This window comes from Calypte anna, chromosome 20 (assembly GCF_003957555.1).
Source record: "Calypte anna isolate BGI_N300 chromosome 20, bCalAnn1_v1.p, whole genome shotgun sequence".
NCBI classification, from domain to species: domain Eukaryota; kingdom Metazoa; phylum Chordata; class Aves; order Apodiformes; family Trochilidae; genus Calypte; species Calypte anna.
The window spans coordinates 13561686-13580260 of NC_044265.1; the positions used below are offsets into that span (position 1 = coordinate 13561686).

General features: G+C 54.5%; 2 protein-coding genes across 5 annotated transcripts in view; one reads left to right on the forward strand and one right to left on the reverse strand.

The window, feature by feature from the left end:
• Nucleotides 1–5790: 5790 nt before the first annotated feature.
• Nucleotides 5791–8284, reverse strand: LOC115599462 (basic proline-rich protein-like). The gene is made up of 2 exons (XM_030463360.1): nt 7291–8284; nt 5791–5921 (listed from the first exon to the last, which is right to left on the reverse strand). The coding sequence occupies exons 1-2, from the start codon at nt 8282–8284 to the stop codon at nt 5791–5793; spliced, it is 1125 nt and encodes a 374-aa protein (XP_030319220.1).
• Nucleotides 7525–18575, forward strand: part of ZNF512B (zinc finger protein 512B) — a 28090-nt gene continuing 17039 nt past the window's right edge. For 2 of the 4 annotated variants that reach the window (XM_030462787.1, XM_030462790.1), the window contains exons 1-8: nt 7525–7669; nt 11301–11423; nt 14261–14340; nt 15064–15192; nt 15509–15681; nt 15852–16105; nt 16877–16954; nt 18375–18509. In XM_030462787.1, the coding sequence (XP_030318647.1) occupies nt 11303–11423; nt 14261–14340; nt 15064–15192; nt 15509–15681; nt 15852–16105; nt 16877–16954; nt 18375–18509 (970 nt within the window). In that variant the 5' untranslated portion in view covers nt 7525–7669; nt 11301–11302. Of the gene's footprint in view, nt 7670–8132; nt 8628–11300; nt 11424–14260; nt 14341–15063; nt 15193–15508; nt 15682–15851; nt 16106–16876; nt 16955–18374; nt 18510–18575 lie in introns of those variants that run through there. The other 2 variants (XM_030462789.1, XM_030462788.1) reach the window with 2 other exon arrangements.

An 18575-nucleotide genomic window follows, 5' to 3' on the forward strand; every position in this document is an offset into this window, starting at 1 on the left:
AGCTGGGGTGGGGCTGGATGGGAGCAGCCAGGGATGCTGGGGGTGCTGCTGGGGGTGTGGGTGGGGGTCCCTGGGGTGCTGGGTTCCCCCTGGTCCAGTCGTGCTCCCTCCCTGTGCTCCCAAGCTCAGCTACATCTGCTGTAACCACCCCCAGAGCCCCCCTGGCTGCAGCCCCAGACCACTCGTGTGGGCAGGTAAGACAGAATGATGTGTAAAATGGAGGATCTGGGGGCAGGGTGGATGCTGTCACCCCCCCATATTCCCCCTTTGGTGACAAGGACAGGGCTGGAGGCCACTGGGGACACTGGAGCTGTCAGGGGTGCAGAGTCAGGTCACCGTGGCCACCCCCCTACCTGCTCCTCTGCTGGTAATAAACCAAGAGACTGTTATTTTAATTTGCTGCTCTTGTGACTCTTCCCATGCCTGGCCCTGCTCAAACACAGGTTTAGTCCCTCTGTCCCTTCCCGGAGATGCTCAGGAGATGCTGACAGCCCCAAATCCCCAGGGACCAGCACCTCCCCAGGAAACAGGGGACCCACCAGAACCTCCCCAATGGTGGATGCTGGTGGTGGAGGGTGCTGGGGGGGGTTGGGGGGGAGTACCAGGAGTGGTACCAGGGGCACAAGGGGACTCAGGGTGCCTGGGGAGCTGGCAGTGTCCCCAAGAGCCACCAGCAGCTGTGGGTGATGCACATCGTTAGAGGGAGATGCTGAGCTGCTCTCTGGAGCTGCTGAGGTTTGCTGGGGAGAAATGGCTCCTCCAGGCTCTGGCTCCCAGTTGGGGTGATTTTGCTTTGAAACGTGGCTGGGGTGGAAGGAGCAGGGCTGGGGCTGCCCCTGACCCCCCTGAAAAGGCACTGGAGGGAAAAGGGTTCTGAGGTCCCTCTCTAGACTTAGGGACAGCTCAGTCACCTCTCAGCTCTTGCTGAGGAAGAAAAACACCTGAGATTTGTCCAGCACTTCTCTGCCAGTGGTATTTCTGACATTGCCCTAAAACTACCAGCACCTGAGAATGAATTGGGGGCAGATTCATGGGATATGAAAACCAGGCAACAATGAAAACCACCAGAAAACACCAGCAAGTGTGAATGGATGTCATGGAGCAGGCAGGAGGATGTAGGGTGATGGGACAGGCAGCTACGGGAGAGGATGAGGCTCATGGGGAATTTCTGCAGCAAGCAGGACATCTGAAATAACAGGCAGGATCTTTTCCTGTTAAAAAGGAGCAATCCAGCAACCCCTCTGCAGTGGAAGAGGCAGTGTGCAGATCCCAGCAAGCTTTTCCGGCAGGAAAATCAAAATAAAGCCAAGGCTTTATTGCACACAGAAACCACGTGCCTAATTTGTCCAAGTAATTAGTGAGCCTGGTTTGATGATACAGCCACCTCCAGCTCTGAAACGCTGCTGATTGCATCTCTGATTGAGGAAACCATCTCTGTTCCTCCGGTGCTGAACTCCCTGCTCAGCTCTGAGCACAGGCTGTGACTTCCCCAGCTGCCCTGGGGACACTTTTTGCTGAGCAGAGAGGGACAGCAGTGCCTGTCAGCACCCTCACCCCCAGCCTGAGCTGGTGACACAGGGTCCAACCTGTCCTCACATCATCCTGGTGAGGGGATTAAAACCATCATCGCCTTTTGGGTGCTCTCAGGCAGCTCCCTAGGGAATTCCTTGCACTGGAAAACTGTGGGTATCACAGCAGGATGGCAGGCAGGGGGAAAAGAGAGATCACGGGTGCTGGTGGGAGGTGTGGGGGTCACACAAGCAGAGCAGGGAATGGGGTAGGGCAGGGCTGCACGGTGTGGGTACAACCCAGAGCATCCCTTGGGAAGGGGCAGAGGGAAACAGCTGCTCCTGGGATGCTCCAGCAGCCACATCCCAGCACTGAGAAACTTCCTGCTGCCTCATCCCAGAGCCCTGCTCCTCATCCTGGGTGCTGGAGGAGCAGACAGGGCTTGGGGACACGCAGGGATCTCAGCACGGAGCCTTCCTGCCCCAGCTGCACTCCGGGCTAATCAATTCTGATTCATTGCTAATGGACTCGAGGAGAGTGTTGGGATGGATCGGGTGACACTCAGGGTGAGATGGATAATATAATTAAGATTTCCTCAAAGGTCCGGTTCTTTCTTACCTTGTTAATTAAGCTGAGGCAAGGGCCCTCATGCAGAATGCATAATGAGAGGCTGTGGAGCTGGCTGGCCCCTGGAGGCCATGCGGGGGGGGGAGAAAAACTGTCCTTAAGAGGGACACAGGGCTGGGGACACCTCAACACCACTTTGGGGGTGTTGGATTCCCCCCAGAGCTGGTGTCTGATGAGGAATCACCGCATCCTTTGCACTACAAATTCATTTGGACCCCTCAAGGCAGAGCTCAGGGATGCAGGAGGGGATGGATGGATGGATGGATGGATGGATGGGCGGGCTCATCCCTGCCAGCCCCAGCTGAGCATGGCTGCAGAGCTGGTGGCTTCCCAAAGCCCCGGGGTGACAGGGAGAGACAGGCAGAGATCCCGAAAAGCTGTGAGCAGCCCCACAGCCTCGGGGTTTGGCTCCCCTGCAGTGCTGGTGCCTGAGGCACGGGAAGGAGGGGATGCTGCTCAGGTCCTGATGGTCCTGATGGTTCATTTTTGGTACTTGTGCCCTGATTGTGACTTATGACAATGAATTAATGGCCTTTTAATAAGGGTGACAGTTCCCTTAATTAGAAAGTATCAGAGCAGGGATAATTTGCTTCATTCCATTTTTTGCCCCCCCTGTGTTGCTTCTTTCACTTCCGAGCCCTCACTCTCAGCTCCTGGAGCCTAAAACATTCCCAGTTCCAGCGGGTGTGATGTGGATCAGGGAAGGATGGAGAGGGCAGGGTGCTGGGACTGTCACCCGGGCAGTGCCAGTGCTTGCAGGCAGGGCTGGAGCAGGTCCCAGACACTCAGAGCAGCAGTGACAGCTTGAAGCTCAGCCCTGGGCCGAGATAAAGAATTTATCCTGAAATTAATATCGTTTGGGTTAACCAGAGCTGTTCCTCAGCCTGGATGCACAAGTAGCTTTGATGGAAGAAAAATAAAATAAAAAAAAAAAAAACAACCACCCGAACAAAAAAACCAAACAAAAAAACCCCAACCAACCAAAAACAAAACAAAAAACCAAACACAAGCAAAACCAAACAAACAAAAACAAAACAACAAAATCCCCGTAGAAATGTGTCGGAATCTTCGCAGCGTTTCAGCTGAGCCTTTTTAGGGAAGGGAAAGTTTCAGCTTGGTTTGGACCCAGCATTTCCAAGCTGCTTTTTTTTTTATTATTTTTTGCACAGGTCACTCCCAGGAGGCTCCAGGAAGAACTTTCAGACCCGCAAACCGAAAGGAGCCACTTTGCCTCCCATCAGAGGCAAATTTCTTTCAGAGGATACATTTCTTACAAACCAGAGGGACAGGGGGGGGTTACAGCCACACAGCTTTGTCACCAAGCCCGCTGTCCCCCTGCCCTCTGCTCCTCCATCTCTCACTGCCCCCCGAGGGACCTGACCCCCTCGGCTGGGGCTGGCACCCCGCGGGAGATGCCCCCGGTCCTGACACGACCCCTGTTTATAAATAATCATAATTTGCAGCCTCAGGGCTGCTGGGAGCTTCATCTCTCTCTCTGGAGCGTTGTTTCCTCTCTGTTAAGCTCCCCTCTTTGCAGCCATTTTGCTTTCTCGCCATATCTAAAATTAAATCTGGTAGGATTTTCTCTCGCTTTTTTTTTTTTTTTTTTTTCCCTTTTTTTTGCTTAGAGTTGCTGAGGGCATTCAAGCACAGGGGAGAAGGAGGGAGAAAATAATTAAAAAAAAAAAAAAAAAAAAGAAAGAAAAAGAAAGAAAAAAGAAAGAAAAAATATAAAAGAAATAATAACAAATAAATCCATCAGCATAATTCACGGCTCGCACAGTCATCGCCGGCTCCGGTTTCCAATCGGAGGCCCTGAGCCGTGGAGGAGGGATGGGGATGAGGATGGGGATGGGAATGGGAATGGGGATGGGGATGGGGCTGACCCGGCTGCTGCTGCTCAACAACCCATCAGCCGTTCCCTCTTTGTTTTGGGATCGCTTTGCTCCAGCCAAAGGAACCACGGCACAGCCAGTCCTGAGGCTACGGGAATGCCGAGCCGGTCCGAGGGGCTTTGTCCCTCCCACTGGGAGGAAAAGAGGGGATGGAGCAGCTGCTGAGCGTGGCTGTAGGCTCCGGACCCCGCTGCCATCCTTTATCCTGGGAAAAAGCCCTGGGAGACAGGTTAGGACCAGGTCTGGATCTGTGCATCCCCGTCGTGCCCTTTGCCTCCCCTGTCTCTGCACAAAGCTCAGCAAACACTGGCCGAAATCTGCCTCCCAGTTCCTCCCAGTGCCTCCAGTCCCTTGTACTGAACATCCCACCACCACCCCGCTGAAAATGCTGCTGCTGGCCCGGCTCAGCTCCATGCACACAGCATTTATCAGGAGTTTTCTGGGTGCCTCCAGGGCCAGCAGTGTCTGGAAAAGCCTCTGCAAACTCCCCACCCATTTCATTCTAATCGTGTGAATGGTTTGAAAGGAGCTGCTGGAGCCCTCTGGGTTAATAGCTGTTGTAAAGATATTCACTGTGTAAGTTCCCCTATCAACCAGCCCTAATCTGGGCTGGGGGCACAGTCTGGGATTCAGGGATGGGTTACCCACAGTCCAAAATGATCCCATCACCTCCTGGAAGGATCTGCATCCAGAAAATCAAATTATGACCTGTCTTTCCTGCTAGAAGGTTTTTTTGCTCCTTTCTGGTGTTTTTAACTCTTGCCCAGGTGTCTTTACAAGCCAAAGCTGACCCTCACTGGGGGTACCTGAGGCAAATGCTGTCTCCAGGGGATATGTGGAGCCTGGTCCGTGGGCTTGTCCTGCGTGACACCCCACTGGGTCACCCTGTTTCAGTCCTGCTCATGGTGGGGCAGGGGGCTTGGGCTGCCAGCCAAAAAATTGCCTTAATACACTCCAGTTTCCCCTGGCTGCACTGCTGCCTGCATTCCCTGCCCTCTGCTCTGCCTGGGCTGGGATGTGGAGGAGCAGGCAAAGGAATCAGGCTCTGCAGAAAGCCTGCTAAGAGCATCTGCACCCCAAGATTTATCTGATCCTTGCTATCTCATCTCTTTCTGCTCCCTCCTCTCTCCCTGGGCTCTGTGTCAATGTCATTTACATGCTCGGTGGCTTGGAACGCTTCATCCCAGGGAAGCTGTGGCTGCCCCATCCCTGGCAGCATTCCAGGCCAGGCTGGATGGGGCTTGGAGCAACCTGGGCTGGTGGGAAGTGTCCCTGCCCATGGCAGGGAAGTTGGGATGGATATCTTTAAGGTCCCTTCCCATCCAAACCCTTCCTTGGTGCTATGATCCCTGCTGCCAAGCACCTTCTCCAGCATCTCCAGCTGCAGTGTGCTGGGATGTTTCTCCTCTGTCTCCTTCCCTCCTGTGTGTTGGGAATTCCCAGGGGCCAAACCACCAGGGAATCATGGCTTGGCACACCCGGACCCATGACCACCATGCCAGCCTGCAAAGATGAGCATGAGGAGATGTGGTGGTTGCCCACCAGCACCTGGAGAAAGGCAGCACCTCTGCCCCCATCACCCTTCCTCCTCCTCTTCCTCCTGCCCTTCCCAGCACAGCTCTTCCACACGGGAACAACTCCACACGTGAAACAAACCCCTCCTCAGCATCTGTTCTACATTTCCTGCTCCTTTCAAGTCCATTCCTCAGCCCCCTCCCCTCTGCTCATCGAGGACTGGAAGCAGCAGCTGTGGTTGCTGTTACCTTGCATTATTCCAGAGTTTCTGTACTTCAAGCAGCCCGTGGCCGAGCTGCTCTCCAAACGTCTGTACAAACCCCACTGGGGGAGCCGGGCTGTCCAGAACCTCCCTCTCATCCTCATCCCACTCCTCTAGGTGAAAAATTGTGCTTTAATCCAGAAAATGATCAGAGTGTCACTTCTGCACCAGCAGCCACACAGGAGTCGCCCATCGGGCTGCTGCAGGGACGAGCAGAGGCCACGGGGCACCATTTGCATCCTGATAAAGAGGAGGAGACTTTGAAGATGCTGCCTGGTCCCTGCGGGCAGGTGAAGCTGCTTCCCTGCCTGCTGCAGGTTGGCAGCTCCCGATGGTTGGCTGGGAAGCGGAGCCGCCTCGGATATGGCTCATTTTCTACAAAGAAGGTGGGCTGAGCCTGGCCCTCCCACCCCCTGAGCACCCTCCGCTCCGCCGATAATAATACCTAGCAATTACACAAAGCTTTCCCTGCTCTCCGCAGACATTTAATTAAGATTTTTTTTTTTTCCCCCGGCCATGGAGACAAAGAGGGGAACCACAGGGAAAGTCCCGACTTGGGTTGGGATTTTTCTTTTTTTTTTTTTTTTTATTTTTTCACTTCTGTTTTGCTTGGCTGTGCCACGGAGCCTCCCAATTCCTGGCAGCACCGCCTGTGCCACCGTGGTGATGCTGTAGGGTGGCCCCGGGAGCGGTGGTTGCTCTGGGTTTTGCCTTCATGGAGCAAAATTTGTCTTTTTTCTCCCTGTTTTCTGGGTTGCTGTGGCTGCTCCGGTGGCCGTGCTGGATCCCGGTGTGCCTGCACATTCCCAGCCCCCTTAACTAAGGCTGGCTCTGCCCTGCAGCACCTCCCTGGGTGCCACCAGCTCTGCGAGGGTGACATCCTGAGGCCAGGAGCTGGGAAAACCTGCGTGTCCCATGGGCATCGTGCTGGCCTCCTCCCAAGGAGCCAGGATGGCTTTGCAAGGGGACCTGGAGCTGCCTGCATCCCGGGGGGCAGAGAAGGATGGATGGATGGATGGATGGATGGATGGATGGATGGATGGATGGATGATGGATGGATGGATGATGGATGGATGGATGGATGGATGGATGATGGATGGATGATGGATGGATGGATGGATGGATGGATGGATGGATGGATGGATGGATGGATAAAATGATGGATGGATGGATGGGTGGATGGATGGATGGATAAAATGATGGATGGATGGATGGATGGATGGATGGATGGATGGATGGAAGGACGGATGGGTTGATGGATGGATGGATGGTTGGATGAGCAGGACACCCTTCTTGCGCCCTGGAGGGCAGGATAATAGGCAGGACACCCTGGAGGATGTAACAAGAGGCAGGACATCCTCCAGGGCAGGACCAGAGGCAGGACCCGCTGCCCGCACCCCGGACCGGCAGCGCAGCCCCTCGGGGGTTGGGGGCTCAGACGGGGGAACCGCCGGGCCCCGCCCTGCCCGCACCTGCCCGCACCGGCTCCATCCGCTGCCCGCTCCCGCCTTCCCTCCCGGGACACCTCCCTCCCCCGTCCGCTGCCGGTCCCGGTTCCGGCCCCGTCGTCGGAACCACGCGAGATCGGCGGGGCCGGCAGTGGCGGTGGCGGCGGCGGAGCGCGGGGCGGGCCGGGCCGGGCGGGGCGGTCCGGGGAGCGCGCATGAGCCGCGGTGAGGGGCGGGTGGGAGCGCGGCAGCGGAGCGCGGTGCCGCCGCGGGTGTGGGCGCGCCGGGGAGCCCCGCACGGCCCGGCCCGCAGCCGGGGGCGGCGGGCGGCACCGCCTCGCCGGCCGGGGAGGGGTGACCCGGCCCGGCCCGGCTCTCCGCGCCCCGCACCGCGTTCCGCCGCCTCCGCCGAGGTAAGCACCGAGCTGCGGCCCGGCCCCGCCGCTCCCCTCCCGCCATGGGCCCGCCGTGAAGGGGATCCCCCCCCTCCAACCCCCCCGGTCCCCGCTCCGCCCGCCGCCCGTCGCCATTTTGCCGCTCGGGTTTTTTTTCCCCTCCCGGCGCCGCGGTCGGGCCGGGCCGGGCCCGTGCTGGGCCCCGAACGCCTCCCGGGAATGGGGCTGCCGGGGCCCGGGCGGGAGAGAGGCCCGCGGGGCGGCCACCGCTGAGGCCCCGCGGAGGTGAAGGGCCCGGGGCGGCCCTGGCTGCGGGGTGATGGGCGGGGGGAGGTGCGGGCTCCGGGAGGTGACAGCGGGACCTGGCAGGGCGAAGGTCCCCGTGTCCGCTGCGCTCGGGGATGCCCCGGGGCAGGGGGACAGCGCGGTCCCCGCCTTGTCCCGGTGCAGGTCCCCGTGTCCCCGTCCCTGAGGATGCCCCGGGGCAGGGGGACAGCCCGGTCCCCGCCATGGGGTGACAAAGCCGGGTGCTTTGGCTCTGCTTTTGGGTTCTGATCCCGGGGAAGGGTCGGGGGGAGGAACTGGCCAGCGTTCCTCCAACTCAAACTTTACACAGCCTCCAAAAAGCTTCATCCGCACCCCGAGAGCTGCTCGGCACCTTCACACCATGGGCTGAGCAGAACTTTGCTGGGGACACCCAGGGATGGTCACCCACCCGTGTCCCCCGGCTTGCAGGGCATCACACGCCACGTGGGCCCTTCCTCTAATTCCGCTCCTTCCCGAGGAAGCATCTCCAACCTCTTCCTCGTTTTTATTCCTGAGAAGTTACTCCCCGTGCCTGCCCTGTTCCTGGCTCTTTGGTGTCCATCCTGCCTCGGCCTCCTTGCATCCCTGCCCGTGTCCTGCCTGAAACTCCGTGGGCAGGGATGGGCAGCTCGCCCGCCTCCTTTGGCACTGCCTCCATCTGGAGCTGTTGGTTAATTATTAATTATTAATGATCAGTGGAGCGGGTGCATCCATAGCAATGGGACCAAGAGTGGGAATCCTGGCAGGAGTGTCTGTTCAGGACCCATGGGTGATGTTCCTCCCTCGTAGCCATAAGGATTTCACAGAGCCAGGAGGGTCACAGCCATCCCTGGCTGCATGCCTGCTTCTACAGACCCTGTCCAAGGTCACGGACACACATACATGGAATTATATCCCTTTTTACTAGTTTGTGCCCAGTTCCCAGGAGTCAATCTTGGAGGGAAAGACTTTGTTGGGACAGTGAGTGGCTGGGCCACTGCTGTCCCTTGTCAAGCCTGGCTGAGGAGCTGCTGGTGAAGCACCTGATGGGTCCCCAGGCTTTGCCCCTGGCTTCCTGCAGCCACAGGTTTCCTCCTCACCCCACTCCTGACACCACTGCTCCAGCCTCCACTCATCCCATGCTGGCTCCTGTGTTGACACAGGCTTTTTTGTGGGGTTTTTTTGTTGTTTTTTTTTTTCTGGAGCTGGAGTGAGATGCTTTGAAAACGCTGCTGTGAACTTCTAACAAGTTGCCTAAAAAGAGCTTTAAGATTCCTTGGTGAAGATGTGACCAGCTCTGATCTCACACCACATCTGAGCCCCGCTCCCAGGCAGGACCTGCCTAGATCTTCTCCCATTGCCAGCTGCAAAAGGGTTTTCACCAAAAAAAAATAAATAAAGAGAGGGTGGAAGGGCACAGGCACTTGCCTGGCTTCAGGGTTATGTTACTCAAAAATGAGAAGTTTGGATGTTACCAAAAAAAAAAAAAAAATGCAGTGAGCTGATTGCAGCTCTCTGACTTGAGGGCAGTTCCTTTGGGATCCCTGGGGTTGTCGTGGTGGCCAGGAAGCAGAGTTTGGCTCTTGCTAAGGGGCTGATGGGATTTGTATTTTTCATTTAACCAACGAGCTAGGAAGGGGAGAAAAGAAAATTGGAAGAAATATTTGGTGCGGGAATAGATAAAACGTTCAGAACCTCCTGATGTTGGCCAGAAAGGATCCCTGTGAGGGGACAGATGTGTTCAGGGGAACAGGAATGCCATCAGCAGGGTCTGCCCTGCACTTCACGGAATTTTTGGGGTTTTTCCACTTTTTTTCTTCAAGCAACTTGACTGAGGATCGTTTGGATGAGCAGAAGTTGCAGGAGGCAACACCTGGAGTGGTGCATTTGTCACTGGAGAGCTGAGGACAGTGGCAGAGCCCACATGGGGGAGAGTGGAGCCAGGATTTGGGAAGGGGCTGCAGGGACCCCTTGGTAAAAGGGTTGGACTTGATGATCTCTGAGGTCCCTTCCAACCCAGCCAATTCTATGATTCTATGATTCTGGGGACCAGCCCTCCCCAGGAAGGAGCCACTGGCAGCCAGGCTGTGACTCCTCTCCAGGTTTCCCACCAGAAGAACCCAAAAAAAGCTGAATAAACAATCCCAGTGTTGAGCCCCAAATGCCAGAGAACCTGTTGCCAGGGCTGGAATTCCTCCCTCCATCCCATTAACCTCTGTGTCCCTGCAAACCACCACATATGTGTCACCAGCTGGACATGTGCTGGGAGCTTTTGCCAGGTCTCCTGACAGCATCTGGGCTGCACACGATGCACGGAGCCCATTCCCAGCTGGGAGGTCCCCAGGGACACCTTGGGAAGAGCTGCTGAGCCCTCGTGTCCCACGAGTGGTGTGGACACAAGGGAAAGGCACCCCTGAGCCCCACTCTCCCTCTGGGATGAGCCTGGATGCTCAGAGCATCATCTCTGTTGAGTTAAATGATGATCTCCTGGGAGGAGTTGGAGGGGATGAGCCAAATCTGTGGGTTTTTTAATAAAAAAATAAAACGTGCATGGGAAGTGTTGTGCAGAGACACTGGTTGGCACTTCCCGTTGTCACACTGCCCATGCCAGCCTGAGCATCACCATCACTTCCCAACCCTTGTGGAATCCCCTCCCAAGGGTTTGGTGTTCTTGTTGTGGAGGTTTGGAGGACTCCTTTCCCCTGGGGCATCTCTCAAATCCTCAGCTGTGACTCTGCTGTCAGGAGGAGAGGACCTGAAGCCAAAGGGGCAGAGACAGCCACACCAGGGGGTTCATCTCAGCAGCACCAAAGTGGAGGGGTTGTCCTGCTGCCTGGTTCTCCTGGGAGCCAGATTGGGCCTTCTGTGATAATTCCTGATGTTCATTATTTATAGAGAAGCCAAATTGAATTATGAATATGGAAAATTCAGATAACAGTAACAATTCTCAGTTTGTAACAGCTTCCCATTAATAAGGAAAATTGGAAATTTATCACTACATCTGTTCATTAAAACTCACTATTTTTTTCTTTCTTTTTGGTGTCTTAAATGAAAGCAGGGAAATAAATGAAGGGGAAAAGCCATTTATTTGCTACTTCTCTGGGCAAAGTCAGCCCATAATTTTTAATAAAGTCTTTGCTATTATATGTGGAGGGGAAACCAGGCTCTAGTGAAAGCAGCTTTTCAGCCATGGCTGTGGTGTTGCTCAACTGTGGAACAAATACTCAGCTACACGTCCTGCTTCTTCTCAGTGTGGGAACCTTTAAGCTGCATGATAGATTTCTGATTTCCCTCCCTCCCCAGCAGCTCTCCTGGCTTCTCAGCTCCGAGGAGTAAATGGTAACACCTTCCCTGCTTCTTCCAGAGATGGCGGATTCCTATCCCTGTAAAGGTGGAAGGAAAACTCCAGGCTCTAACAAACCCACTGCCAGCAAAGAAAGCAGGACAGAGACCAGAATAAACCCCCCAGCAGAGCTGCCCAAGCTTGGTAAGGAAAAAGGGGTTTTTCTTCCCATGGAGGTGGAAGGGGAGGAGGGGACCAGCCCGGGGGTTGGGGGGTGGCTGCCCAAACAAAGGGGGTGAGTGCCTTGGGTCTCAGTGCACCTTGGCTCCTGGTTTTGACCCACCAGTGAGGGTTGTGCAGGGTCAAAAAAAGCCCCAGACTGGGATCAGGAGCGAGCCAGCCTTTGGGAAAAGGAGGGGAGGGATGGAGCCAGCCTCTGCCTTTCCAGGGGCGTGCTGCTGGCTTAAGGAGATGGGTGTCTCACCACCTATTTATCCTGTTGGGAGCTGAGTGTTCCATCAAAGGATGGAAAGGCTTAAAGGAGTTCAGACCATCTGCTGTCTCTTGTGCTGCTGCCCCCAGGATGGATGCTCACAAACCTATGAGCCCCAGGGGACCTGCTTGCTAAGGGCTGTCACTCTGATGGATAGCTCATTCCTCTATCCAGGAATCTCCAGACCCAAGATTTTTTATTTTTTTTTCCTCCTATTTATTCTGAGCAGATCCCTTCTGCAGGCACAGAGAGGCTCTCACTGCCTGTACCTTGCTAACAGCAGCTCAGGACACCAAGGAGAACCTGCCCCAGGGAGACCAGGCACCCAAATTCAGTGGTCTTGTGGGGAAACACTTGTGCCTGGAATGCTTCCCAAATCCTCTCTTGCCTGGAGGCAGTTGAAGCTGTAATTGCAAACAGAGAGTTGTAAGTTATTGCTGAGGGGAATGAGCTCCAGCTGTCTGCAGTATGAACATACCTGTGCTTGGGAGAGAGGCTTTTCCCTGTGCTACATCTTGGCAGAACCTCTAGAAGTAAAAAAACCTCTTTTATTCAGCCCTTCTCTCTGGGTTAGGTGGATGGATCCCATCAGGAAGTGATCCTCAGGCCCTGTTCATGGAGCAGGATGTTTCCATCCACTTGTAAATTCCAGATGTTAGCAGGGTCAGTGGGGTGGGAGATGGGATTGGGATGCTGGAAGAGCAGAGATGTGATTTCTGCTTCTCCTGTACCTGTTGTCACTGTCCCCAGCTGGCAGCAGGTTGATGAGTGCTCTTAGGCACTCGTTTGGCAGGGAAAATCATCAAAAGTTTTGAAACTTGTGCAGTTTGTGAAAAGGAGAGCTGCATCTGCATAAGGCACAGACATTCTGGGCTCTTGGGGATGGGAATGTGCTCCTCTGGGGTGCTTTGAATTTGGAATACTTGGAATTGTGTAGGAGAGAAAAGAGAAATCAGGGAGAGCAATAAGCAGGTGACTGTTGTGAGCTTTTCCTGCAAATCCAGTGTATTTTGGTGGTTTCCATGAACTCCCAGCTCACGGTGTACATGGCTCCACTCCGTGTGCAGGATGAGACCCTCACTTACACAAGGGAGGAGGAGAAGCCTGAGTGTGTGTTCTGAGAGCAGTGGGGAAAATCCAGGATGCAGAGGGCAGCTGCTGTGCACAGGCATCCTTTAGAGGCACTCCAGGAGGGGTTTTTTGAAGAGTTTTTGAATGAACCCTGCACAGTTGCTCCAGAATTAGCACAGTTTGCAGCCAAGCTTGTAAAATCCTCCCTTTTCCTTAGGGCCACGAGCTGCTTTGGGGCAGGAGCCAGGTGGGTAGGAGTCCAAACTGAACAGGGTGTTTTCAGGACAGCTTAGAGGCTGCCTTGCAGGGCAAGTGGGTAAGTGGCTTTTTAGAGACTTCTTCTGGTATCCCAAAAGGGTCACCACCTCCTGCAGACAGAGCCTGCAGGGCCAGAGGGATTCCCAAAGGATGCTCCATCCCCAGGGGATGCTGTTACAGGTATCCAAGTGGAGCAAACCAGCTGGTGTGACTTCAGGGGACTGGAAATACTTGAGTCAGCTCTCTTGTTTGGTATTTTACCTCTGGCTGCTGAGGCAGAAGGCATAAAAGGGAAAGAGAGTGTGTGGTTTTGGCATTGCATTTGTAGGTAATTGGCTGGCTTTCTGTTTAATCTTTCTGTCCTGTTCCAAAAAATCCTGGATTGGCACCTGAGTACAGCCAGTGCCAGGCTTGAGGTTGAGCTCTGGTTTCTCAGGAGCTACAGGGATTGCTGGCTCAGCTTCCAGCCTCTTCTTCTTACCTGCTTTTCACCAGAGAAGGGTGTTTTACAGGTGGAGTTTAGTTTTGTTTTTTTATTTTTTTTTAAATCTCAATGATCCTCTCTTTGCTCTTCTGGGGTTTCCTCTTCAGGGCTGCTTTTTGATTTGTTTCTGTTCTTCTAGCAAAGGGCTTTTATTCCCATTGGGCTCTCCCATCTGTCCAGCTCATTTTTGGGTCCCCCTGACTCACTGACACCCACCATCCCTCCAGCTTTCAGATCAGTTCTGTTCCTGCCTGGAGGGATGGGAGGTTGGGTGTGAAAAGTCAATCAGTTTGGTGAACCACCCTCAGCCTCTGCATACAAACCCTGGTGAAAGTGGGGTTTGTTCTGCTTTGCTCAGTCCATTTTGGGTGTGAAGTAGGTAAAATGAAGGATTTTGCTGCTGTTGGGGGCTGAAGCATCTGGCCTGGGGTTTTCTAGTTTGAGGGACCTCATCTTGCAACACTGGAGACTTCAGTGTCTCTCCTGACTGCACTTTCTGGTTGAACTGGGCACCTTTTTGTCCTGCTGCCTTTCAGCTGTGGCAGTGAAAGGAGAGGGGTCAGCAAACCCCAGGAGAAGCAGCTGTCTCCCATGCAGCTGTAGGAACAGAAGTGCAGGGGAGTTCCCTGGCATTGCTTCCCAAAGGTGAATCCCCATCCTTGCCAGGGCTGGGACACGACAGACCCCACGCAGGGTTGCCAGGCAGCAGGTGACACATGCTCTGTGTGTTTGCAGGAAATGCAACCAGTGACAAAACTGAAGGCAAGAAGAAAGGACGACCCAAGGCTGAGAACCAGGCTCTGAAAGACATCCCTGTAAGCCCCCATGGCTCTGTTTCCCTGTCCTCCCCCTCCCACACTCCCTTTGGTTTCCCCTCCATGTCCCGCTACCCCAACCAGCCCCACTCCAGGGTTAAACCTTCCTTCCCAGTGATTTAAAGTTCAGAGCAGCCTTGTCTTGGACTCAGCAAGATCTTGGCTTTCAATCCCCTCCATGCCAGCACCCAGCAAACCTCCAGACCCCTTCCAGCTCCTCCAGGCCATTCCCAGATGAGCTGGATTCCCTTGCAGCTGCTTCAGGTTTGGCGAACAATCCGGCAGCACCAGGGAGGGGATGATTTATTCCCTGCAGAGCTGTGTGGTTTCATTCCAGCATGGGAACATGGACAACACACAGAGCAGTTTGTCTTGAGAGCATGGGGTGATTTACTGACTAGATGAAATGTGGGGTGGTTAAATCACCCCCGGGTGACTTCTGGCCTGATTTATTCCCCAGCGTGTGCTCTGGGAGGCACAGCAAGGTAAATTCTTGGAAGGAACCATTAGCTTGTGGAGCCTGTGGCACCATCCCAGCTCTCCTCACTGAAGGGAGCACTGCTGCACTGAAACACAGCCCCTGGGGTCCACTTTGTGGTTGTGAGGTGGGAAGGGGTGGACATCCAGCAATGAGAGGTCCCATGTGCCCCCTGGGTTGCACCAGGGCACACAGTACCCTTGGCTCAGCTGTTTTGGTTTTGTTTTTGTCTCTCCTGTTCCCAGCTCCCCCTGATGAACCAGTGGAAGGACGAATTCAAAGCCCACTCCAGGGTGAAATGTCCCAATTCAGGCTGCTGGCTGGAGTTCCCCAGCATTTATGGTTTGAAATACCACTATCAGCGCTGCCAAGGGGTAAGCAGACAGTGGGCTGGCTGGCCTTCCCAGTGCCCAGCTCTTGCATGTAGAGGGTAAAGCCCTTTTCAGGCCTGAAACCCCAGGAAAACCCTGAGCTATTAAAATGGGGGTGGGCCAGGGGCAGTGAGGTGTGTAGGAGAGAGGCTGGGGTCTCCCTGTCTCAGTGTGAGGTCTCACCTGGGGGAATCATGGACTGTTTGGAGGGGCAGAGGGGGTATCACACAATTTGTGTTCCAGCTGGTATCAGAAAAAGCTTTTTTCCTGTTCTGGTCTGCTACCCATGCCCACCCATCTCTCTCTCTCTTCCCCCCAGGGTGCTATCTCAGAGAAGCTGACGTATTCCTGCTCCTACTGTGAAGCTGCCTTCACCTCCAAAACCCAGCTGGAAAAGCACCGGCTCTGGAATCATTTGGACCGCCCGGTGCCAGCCAGCAAAGCAGAAAACAAAGTGCCAAAGGCCATTGGGAAGAGCAGTGGCAAAAAAAGGTACCAGGGCTGTGGCTGGGCTGCCTGGTGGGAGCGTAAGGATAGGTGGGGTTTGGGGAAGGCTCCCTCCTCCATTCCCACGAGCTGGGCTGGCGGAGGGGGGAGAGGTGTCAGGACCTTTGTCTAACAAGCCCTCTTGTTTTAAACAAGCCCTCTGTGCTTTGCCCTAGAGCTGCTGAGAGTTCAGCTTGCCCCACCATCCATCCCAAACAGGCAAAGACGGAAAAAGCCGTGGGCCAGGAGCACGCTGAGAACGGGGAGTGCCCGGCAGAGAGCAGGGAGGGCAAGGAGTTCCAGATTGCAGCAGCTGAAGCCCTGGCAGCTGCCACCCCTACAGCCAAGTCCTCCAGTGGCAAGGACACCCTGCAGCAGGGGGGCAGCCAGGCCTCTCTGCAGGAGGAAGACCCCGAGAGGATGAAGCACAGTAAGATTAGAGCCCGGGGCTATGGGGGTTCCAGAGCCTGGAGAAGGGGGTTCCCCTGGGAAGGGGCTCTGCTGCAGCCAGTGCTGCTGCAAGTGTCTCTCTGAGTCTGTCCAAGCCTCTGTGAATCTATCCAAGCTTCTCTGAGTCTATCCAAGCCTTTTTTTTTCATCATCTTGATAATTTGCAGCCCCCCCTTGAGTTTCTTGCAGCAGTGAGTTAGTTCTGCTGAGGGTTTAAGCTGGGTTGCAGTGTGGTGGAGGTGTTTCTGTAGGACCTACAGGGCTGGGGATCCCCACAGCACAGCAAGCTGCTGGGTCAGCCCCTGTTCTCACTGAGTGTGGCACTTTCAAGCAGGGTGTATCTGGGAAATGTGTTTTCCTTAAGCACAGGGAGAGGGTGAGGGGGCTGGCTCCCTCTGTTATCACTGCAGGGCTGGCAGGCAGAGCTGTGGTTGTCCCCATCATGGCATGGGAGCCACCCCCAGCCACCTGAGCTGCTGAGGCTGTGGAAACCACATGGCTTTTGGAATTAGAGAGTGCCATAACTTCCAGTGTTTGAACTGGCTTGGGGAAGCATTATTTCTCCTGGTTTTGTGGGGTGGGAAGCAGTGTCCTGCTGCTGTTTGGTGGGCAGGCTGCTTCATACAATAGCCCTAAATATGCTGGGGGTAAAAGCCTCCCTCCAGGTGACCACCTCCTTGCCTAAGGCATGCTGAAGGGCCCTGGCAGTACAGTTATTTGACCAAATCTCTCTCTCTGTTTCTCTCTTTTGAGTTAGGAAGGAAACAGAAAACTCCTAAGAAATTTACGGGGGAGCAGCCATCCATCTCGGGGACGTTTGGACTGAAAGGTGAGACAGGGTCAGCTGGAGGCTTGGGGCTTCTCCCTGGGGTGTTATAGGGAAGCCCTTTCCCCAACAGCCCTCTCAGGACTCCCAGGAGCCTGGGATATGGTGCTGGTGCCCATGGTAGGGTTGTGAAGGGAATGAAAGGCAGGAGCTGGCACTGGTAAGAACCCTGCCTGCTCTGCTGGGAAATGAGGGCAGGGGAGAAAGGATCTGGGTATGTCCAGCTGTAACACAAGATGCTGACACAAGTGAGAGATGGGAAACATCATCTCCTCATTGTCCCACCCTCCTGGGCTTGCACAGTGTCTCCAGTGACACCAAGAAGGATTTCTGCTGGGTGGAAAAGCTGAGTGACACATCCATCCCTCAGACTCTCTCCAGTGCTGGTCGCCCACCTTCACCAAAATGAATCTGTGGGGGAAGAGATGTGCTACTGGGAGGTTTGCTGAGAGGAGGCTTAGAAATTGGCTGCTGCAGCCTGGCAAAGCAAGAGAAGTGGGACTGTGGTGTGGTTCTGCTCCATAAATACACCCGGATGGGTACAAAGGAAGGAGGAAACCTGGAACATCCTGGGCATGACAGCAGCTGGCTTTGGGATGGAAATAAAAAGGGAAATAAAAAGGAAGTGTTCCTGCACTGCAGGAGGCAGCATCTTCCAGTAAAAGAGGCACTCGGAGGAGGCATTGATAGCTTTGAATGAATTAAACACTTGCTCAAGAGCTGGCTGGATGTGGGCTCTGCCATTTCTTGGCTCCTGGGGTTGTTTCCCTTAAGCTCCCCACAGAAGCACTGCCATAGCCTGAAATGTCTGCTGTGGCTGCCTCAAGAGTAAACTGATCCCCTGGATGACCCACGGCCTCCTGTGGAGGGTGAGCTAAGGCAGGACCTTGCCAGCATCTCCTGGGTTTGATGTGACAGTTTGCTGCCCAAAGATAAAGGTGACAGCAGCCCCTCAGCTATCATCCAGCAGGACCAGGAGAGGTGGGATATGGTGTCTGGCATCCCAAAACTTGTCCAGTTTTCCAAGCAGTTCCTTGGTGTAAACAGAATGCAGGAGCACCAGCAAGAACATCCTGAATTTGCTCTTCCAAATCCCTCTTTGAGTTTCTTGCAGAATTCCCTTTTGCCTCCTCCCCAGCCTTCCCCAGAAGCTTCCTTGCCAGCAACATCCCCCCTTGCTTTGCCATGGTGTTTCCACAGTTCATAAACTGCCTGTTTTGGAGGAAATTACTCTGTTCATAAGCCACCATGAGCTGTTCTGGTAGTGCTTGTCATAATTATGGCCATGGTCCTACACATGCAGCCTTGGCAGACCTACAGCCAGCCCAGTTTCCCTGGGGTAGAGGTAGAGATTATTTTACCTGCTAAATGTGAGTTGGTCTGAGGGTCTTAAAGCAAGTTCTGAATAAAAATCCTTTTACAGGTCTTGTCAAAGCAGAGGACAAAGCAAAAGCCCATCGAGCTAAGAAGTTAGAGGGGAACACCAACATGGAGGAGCTGAAAAAGAAACCTCCAGGAGCTGGTGTGAAGAAGGAGACAGCTGTGCATCTACCAGCAGGTGAGGCTGGTGGAGGTGAGCACAGGCAAGCTGCTCAGTCCCATGGCTCCAAGTCCCCACCTTCAC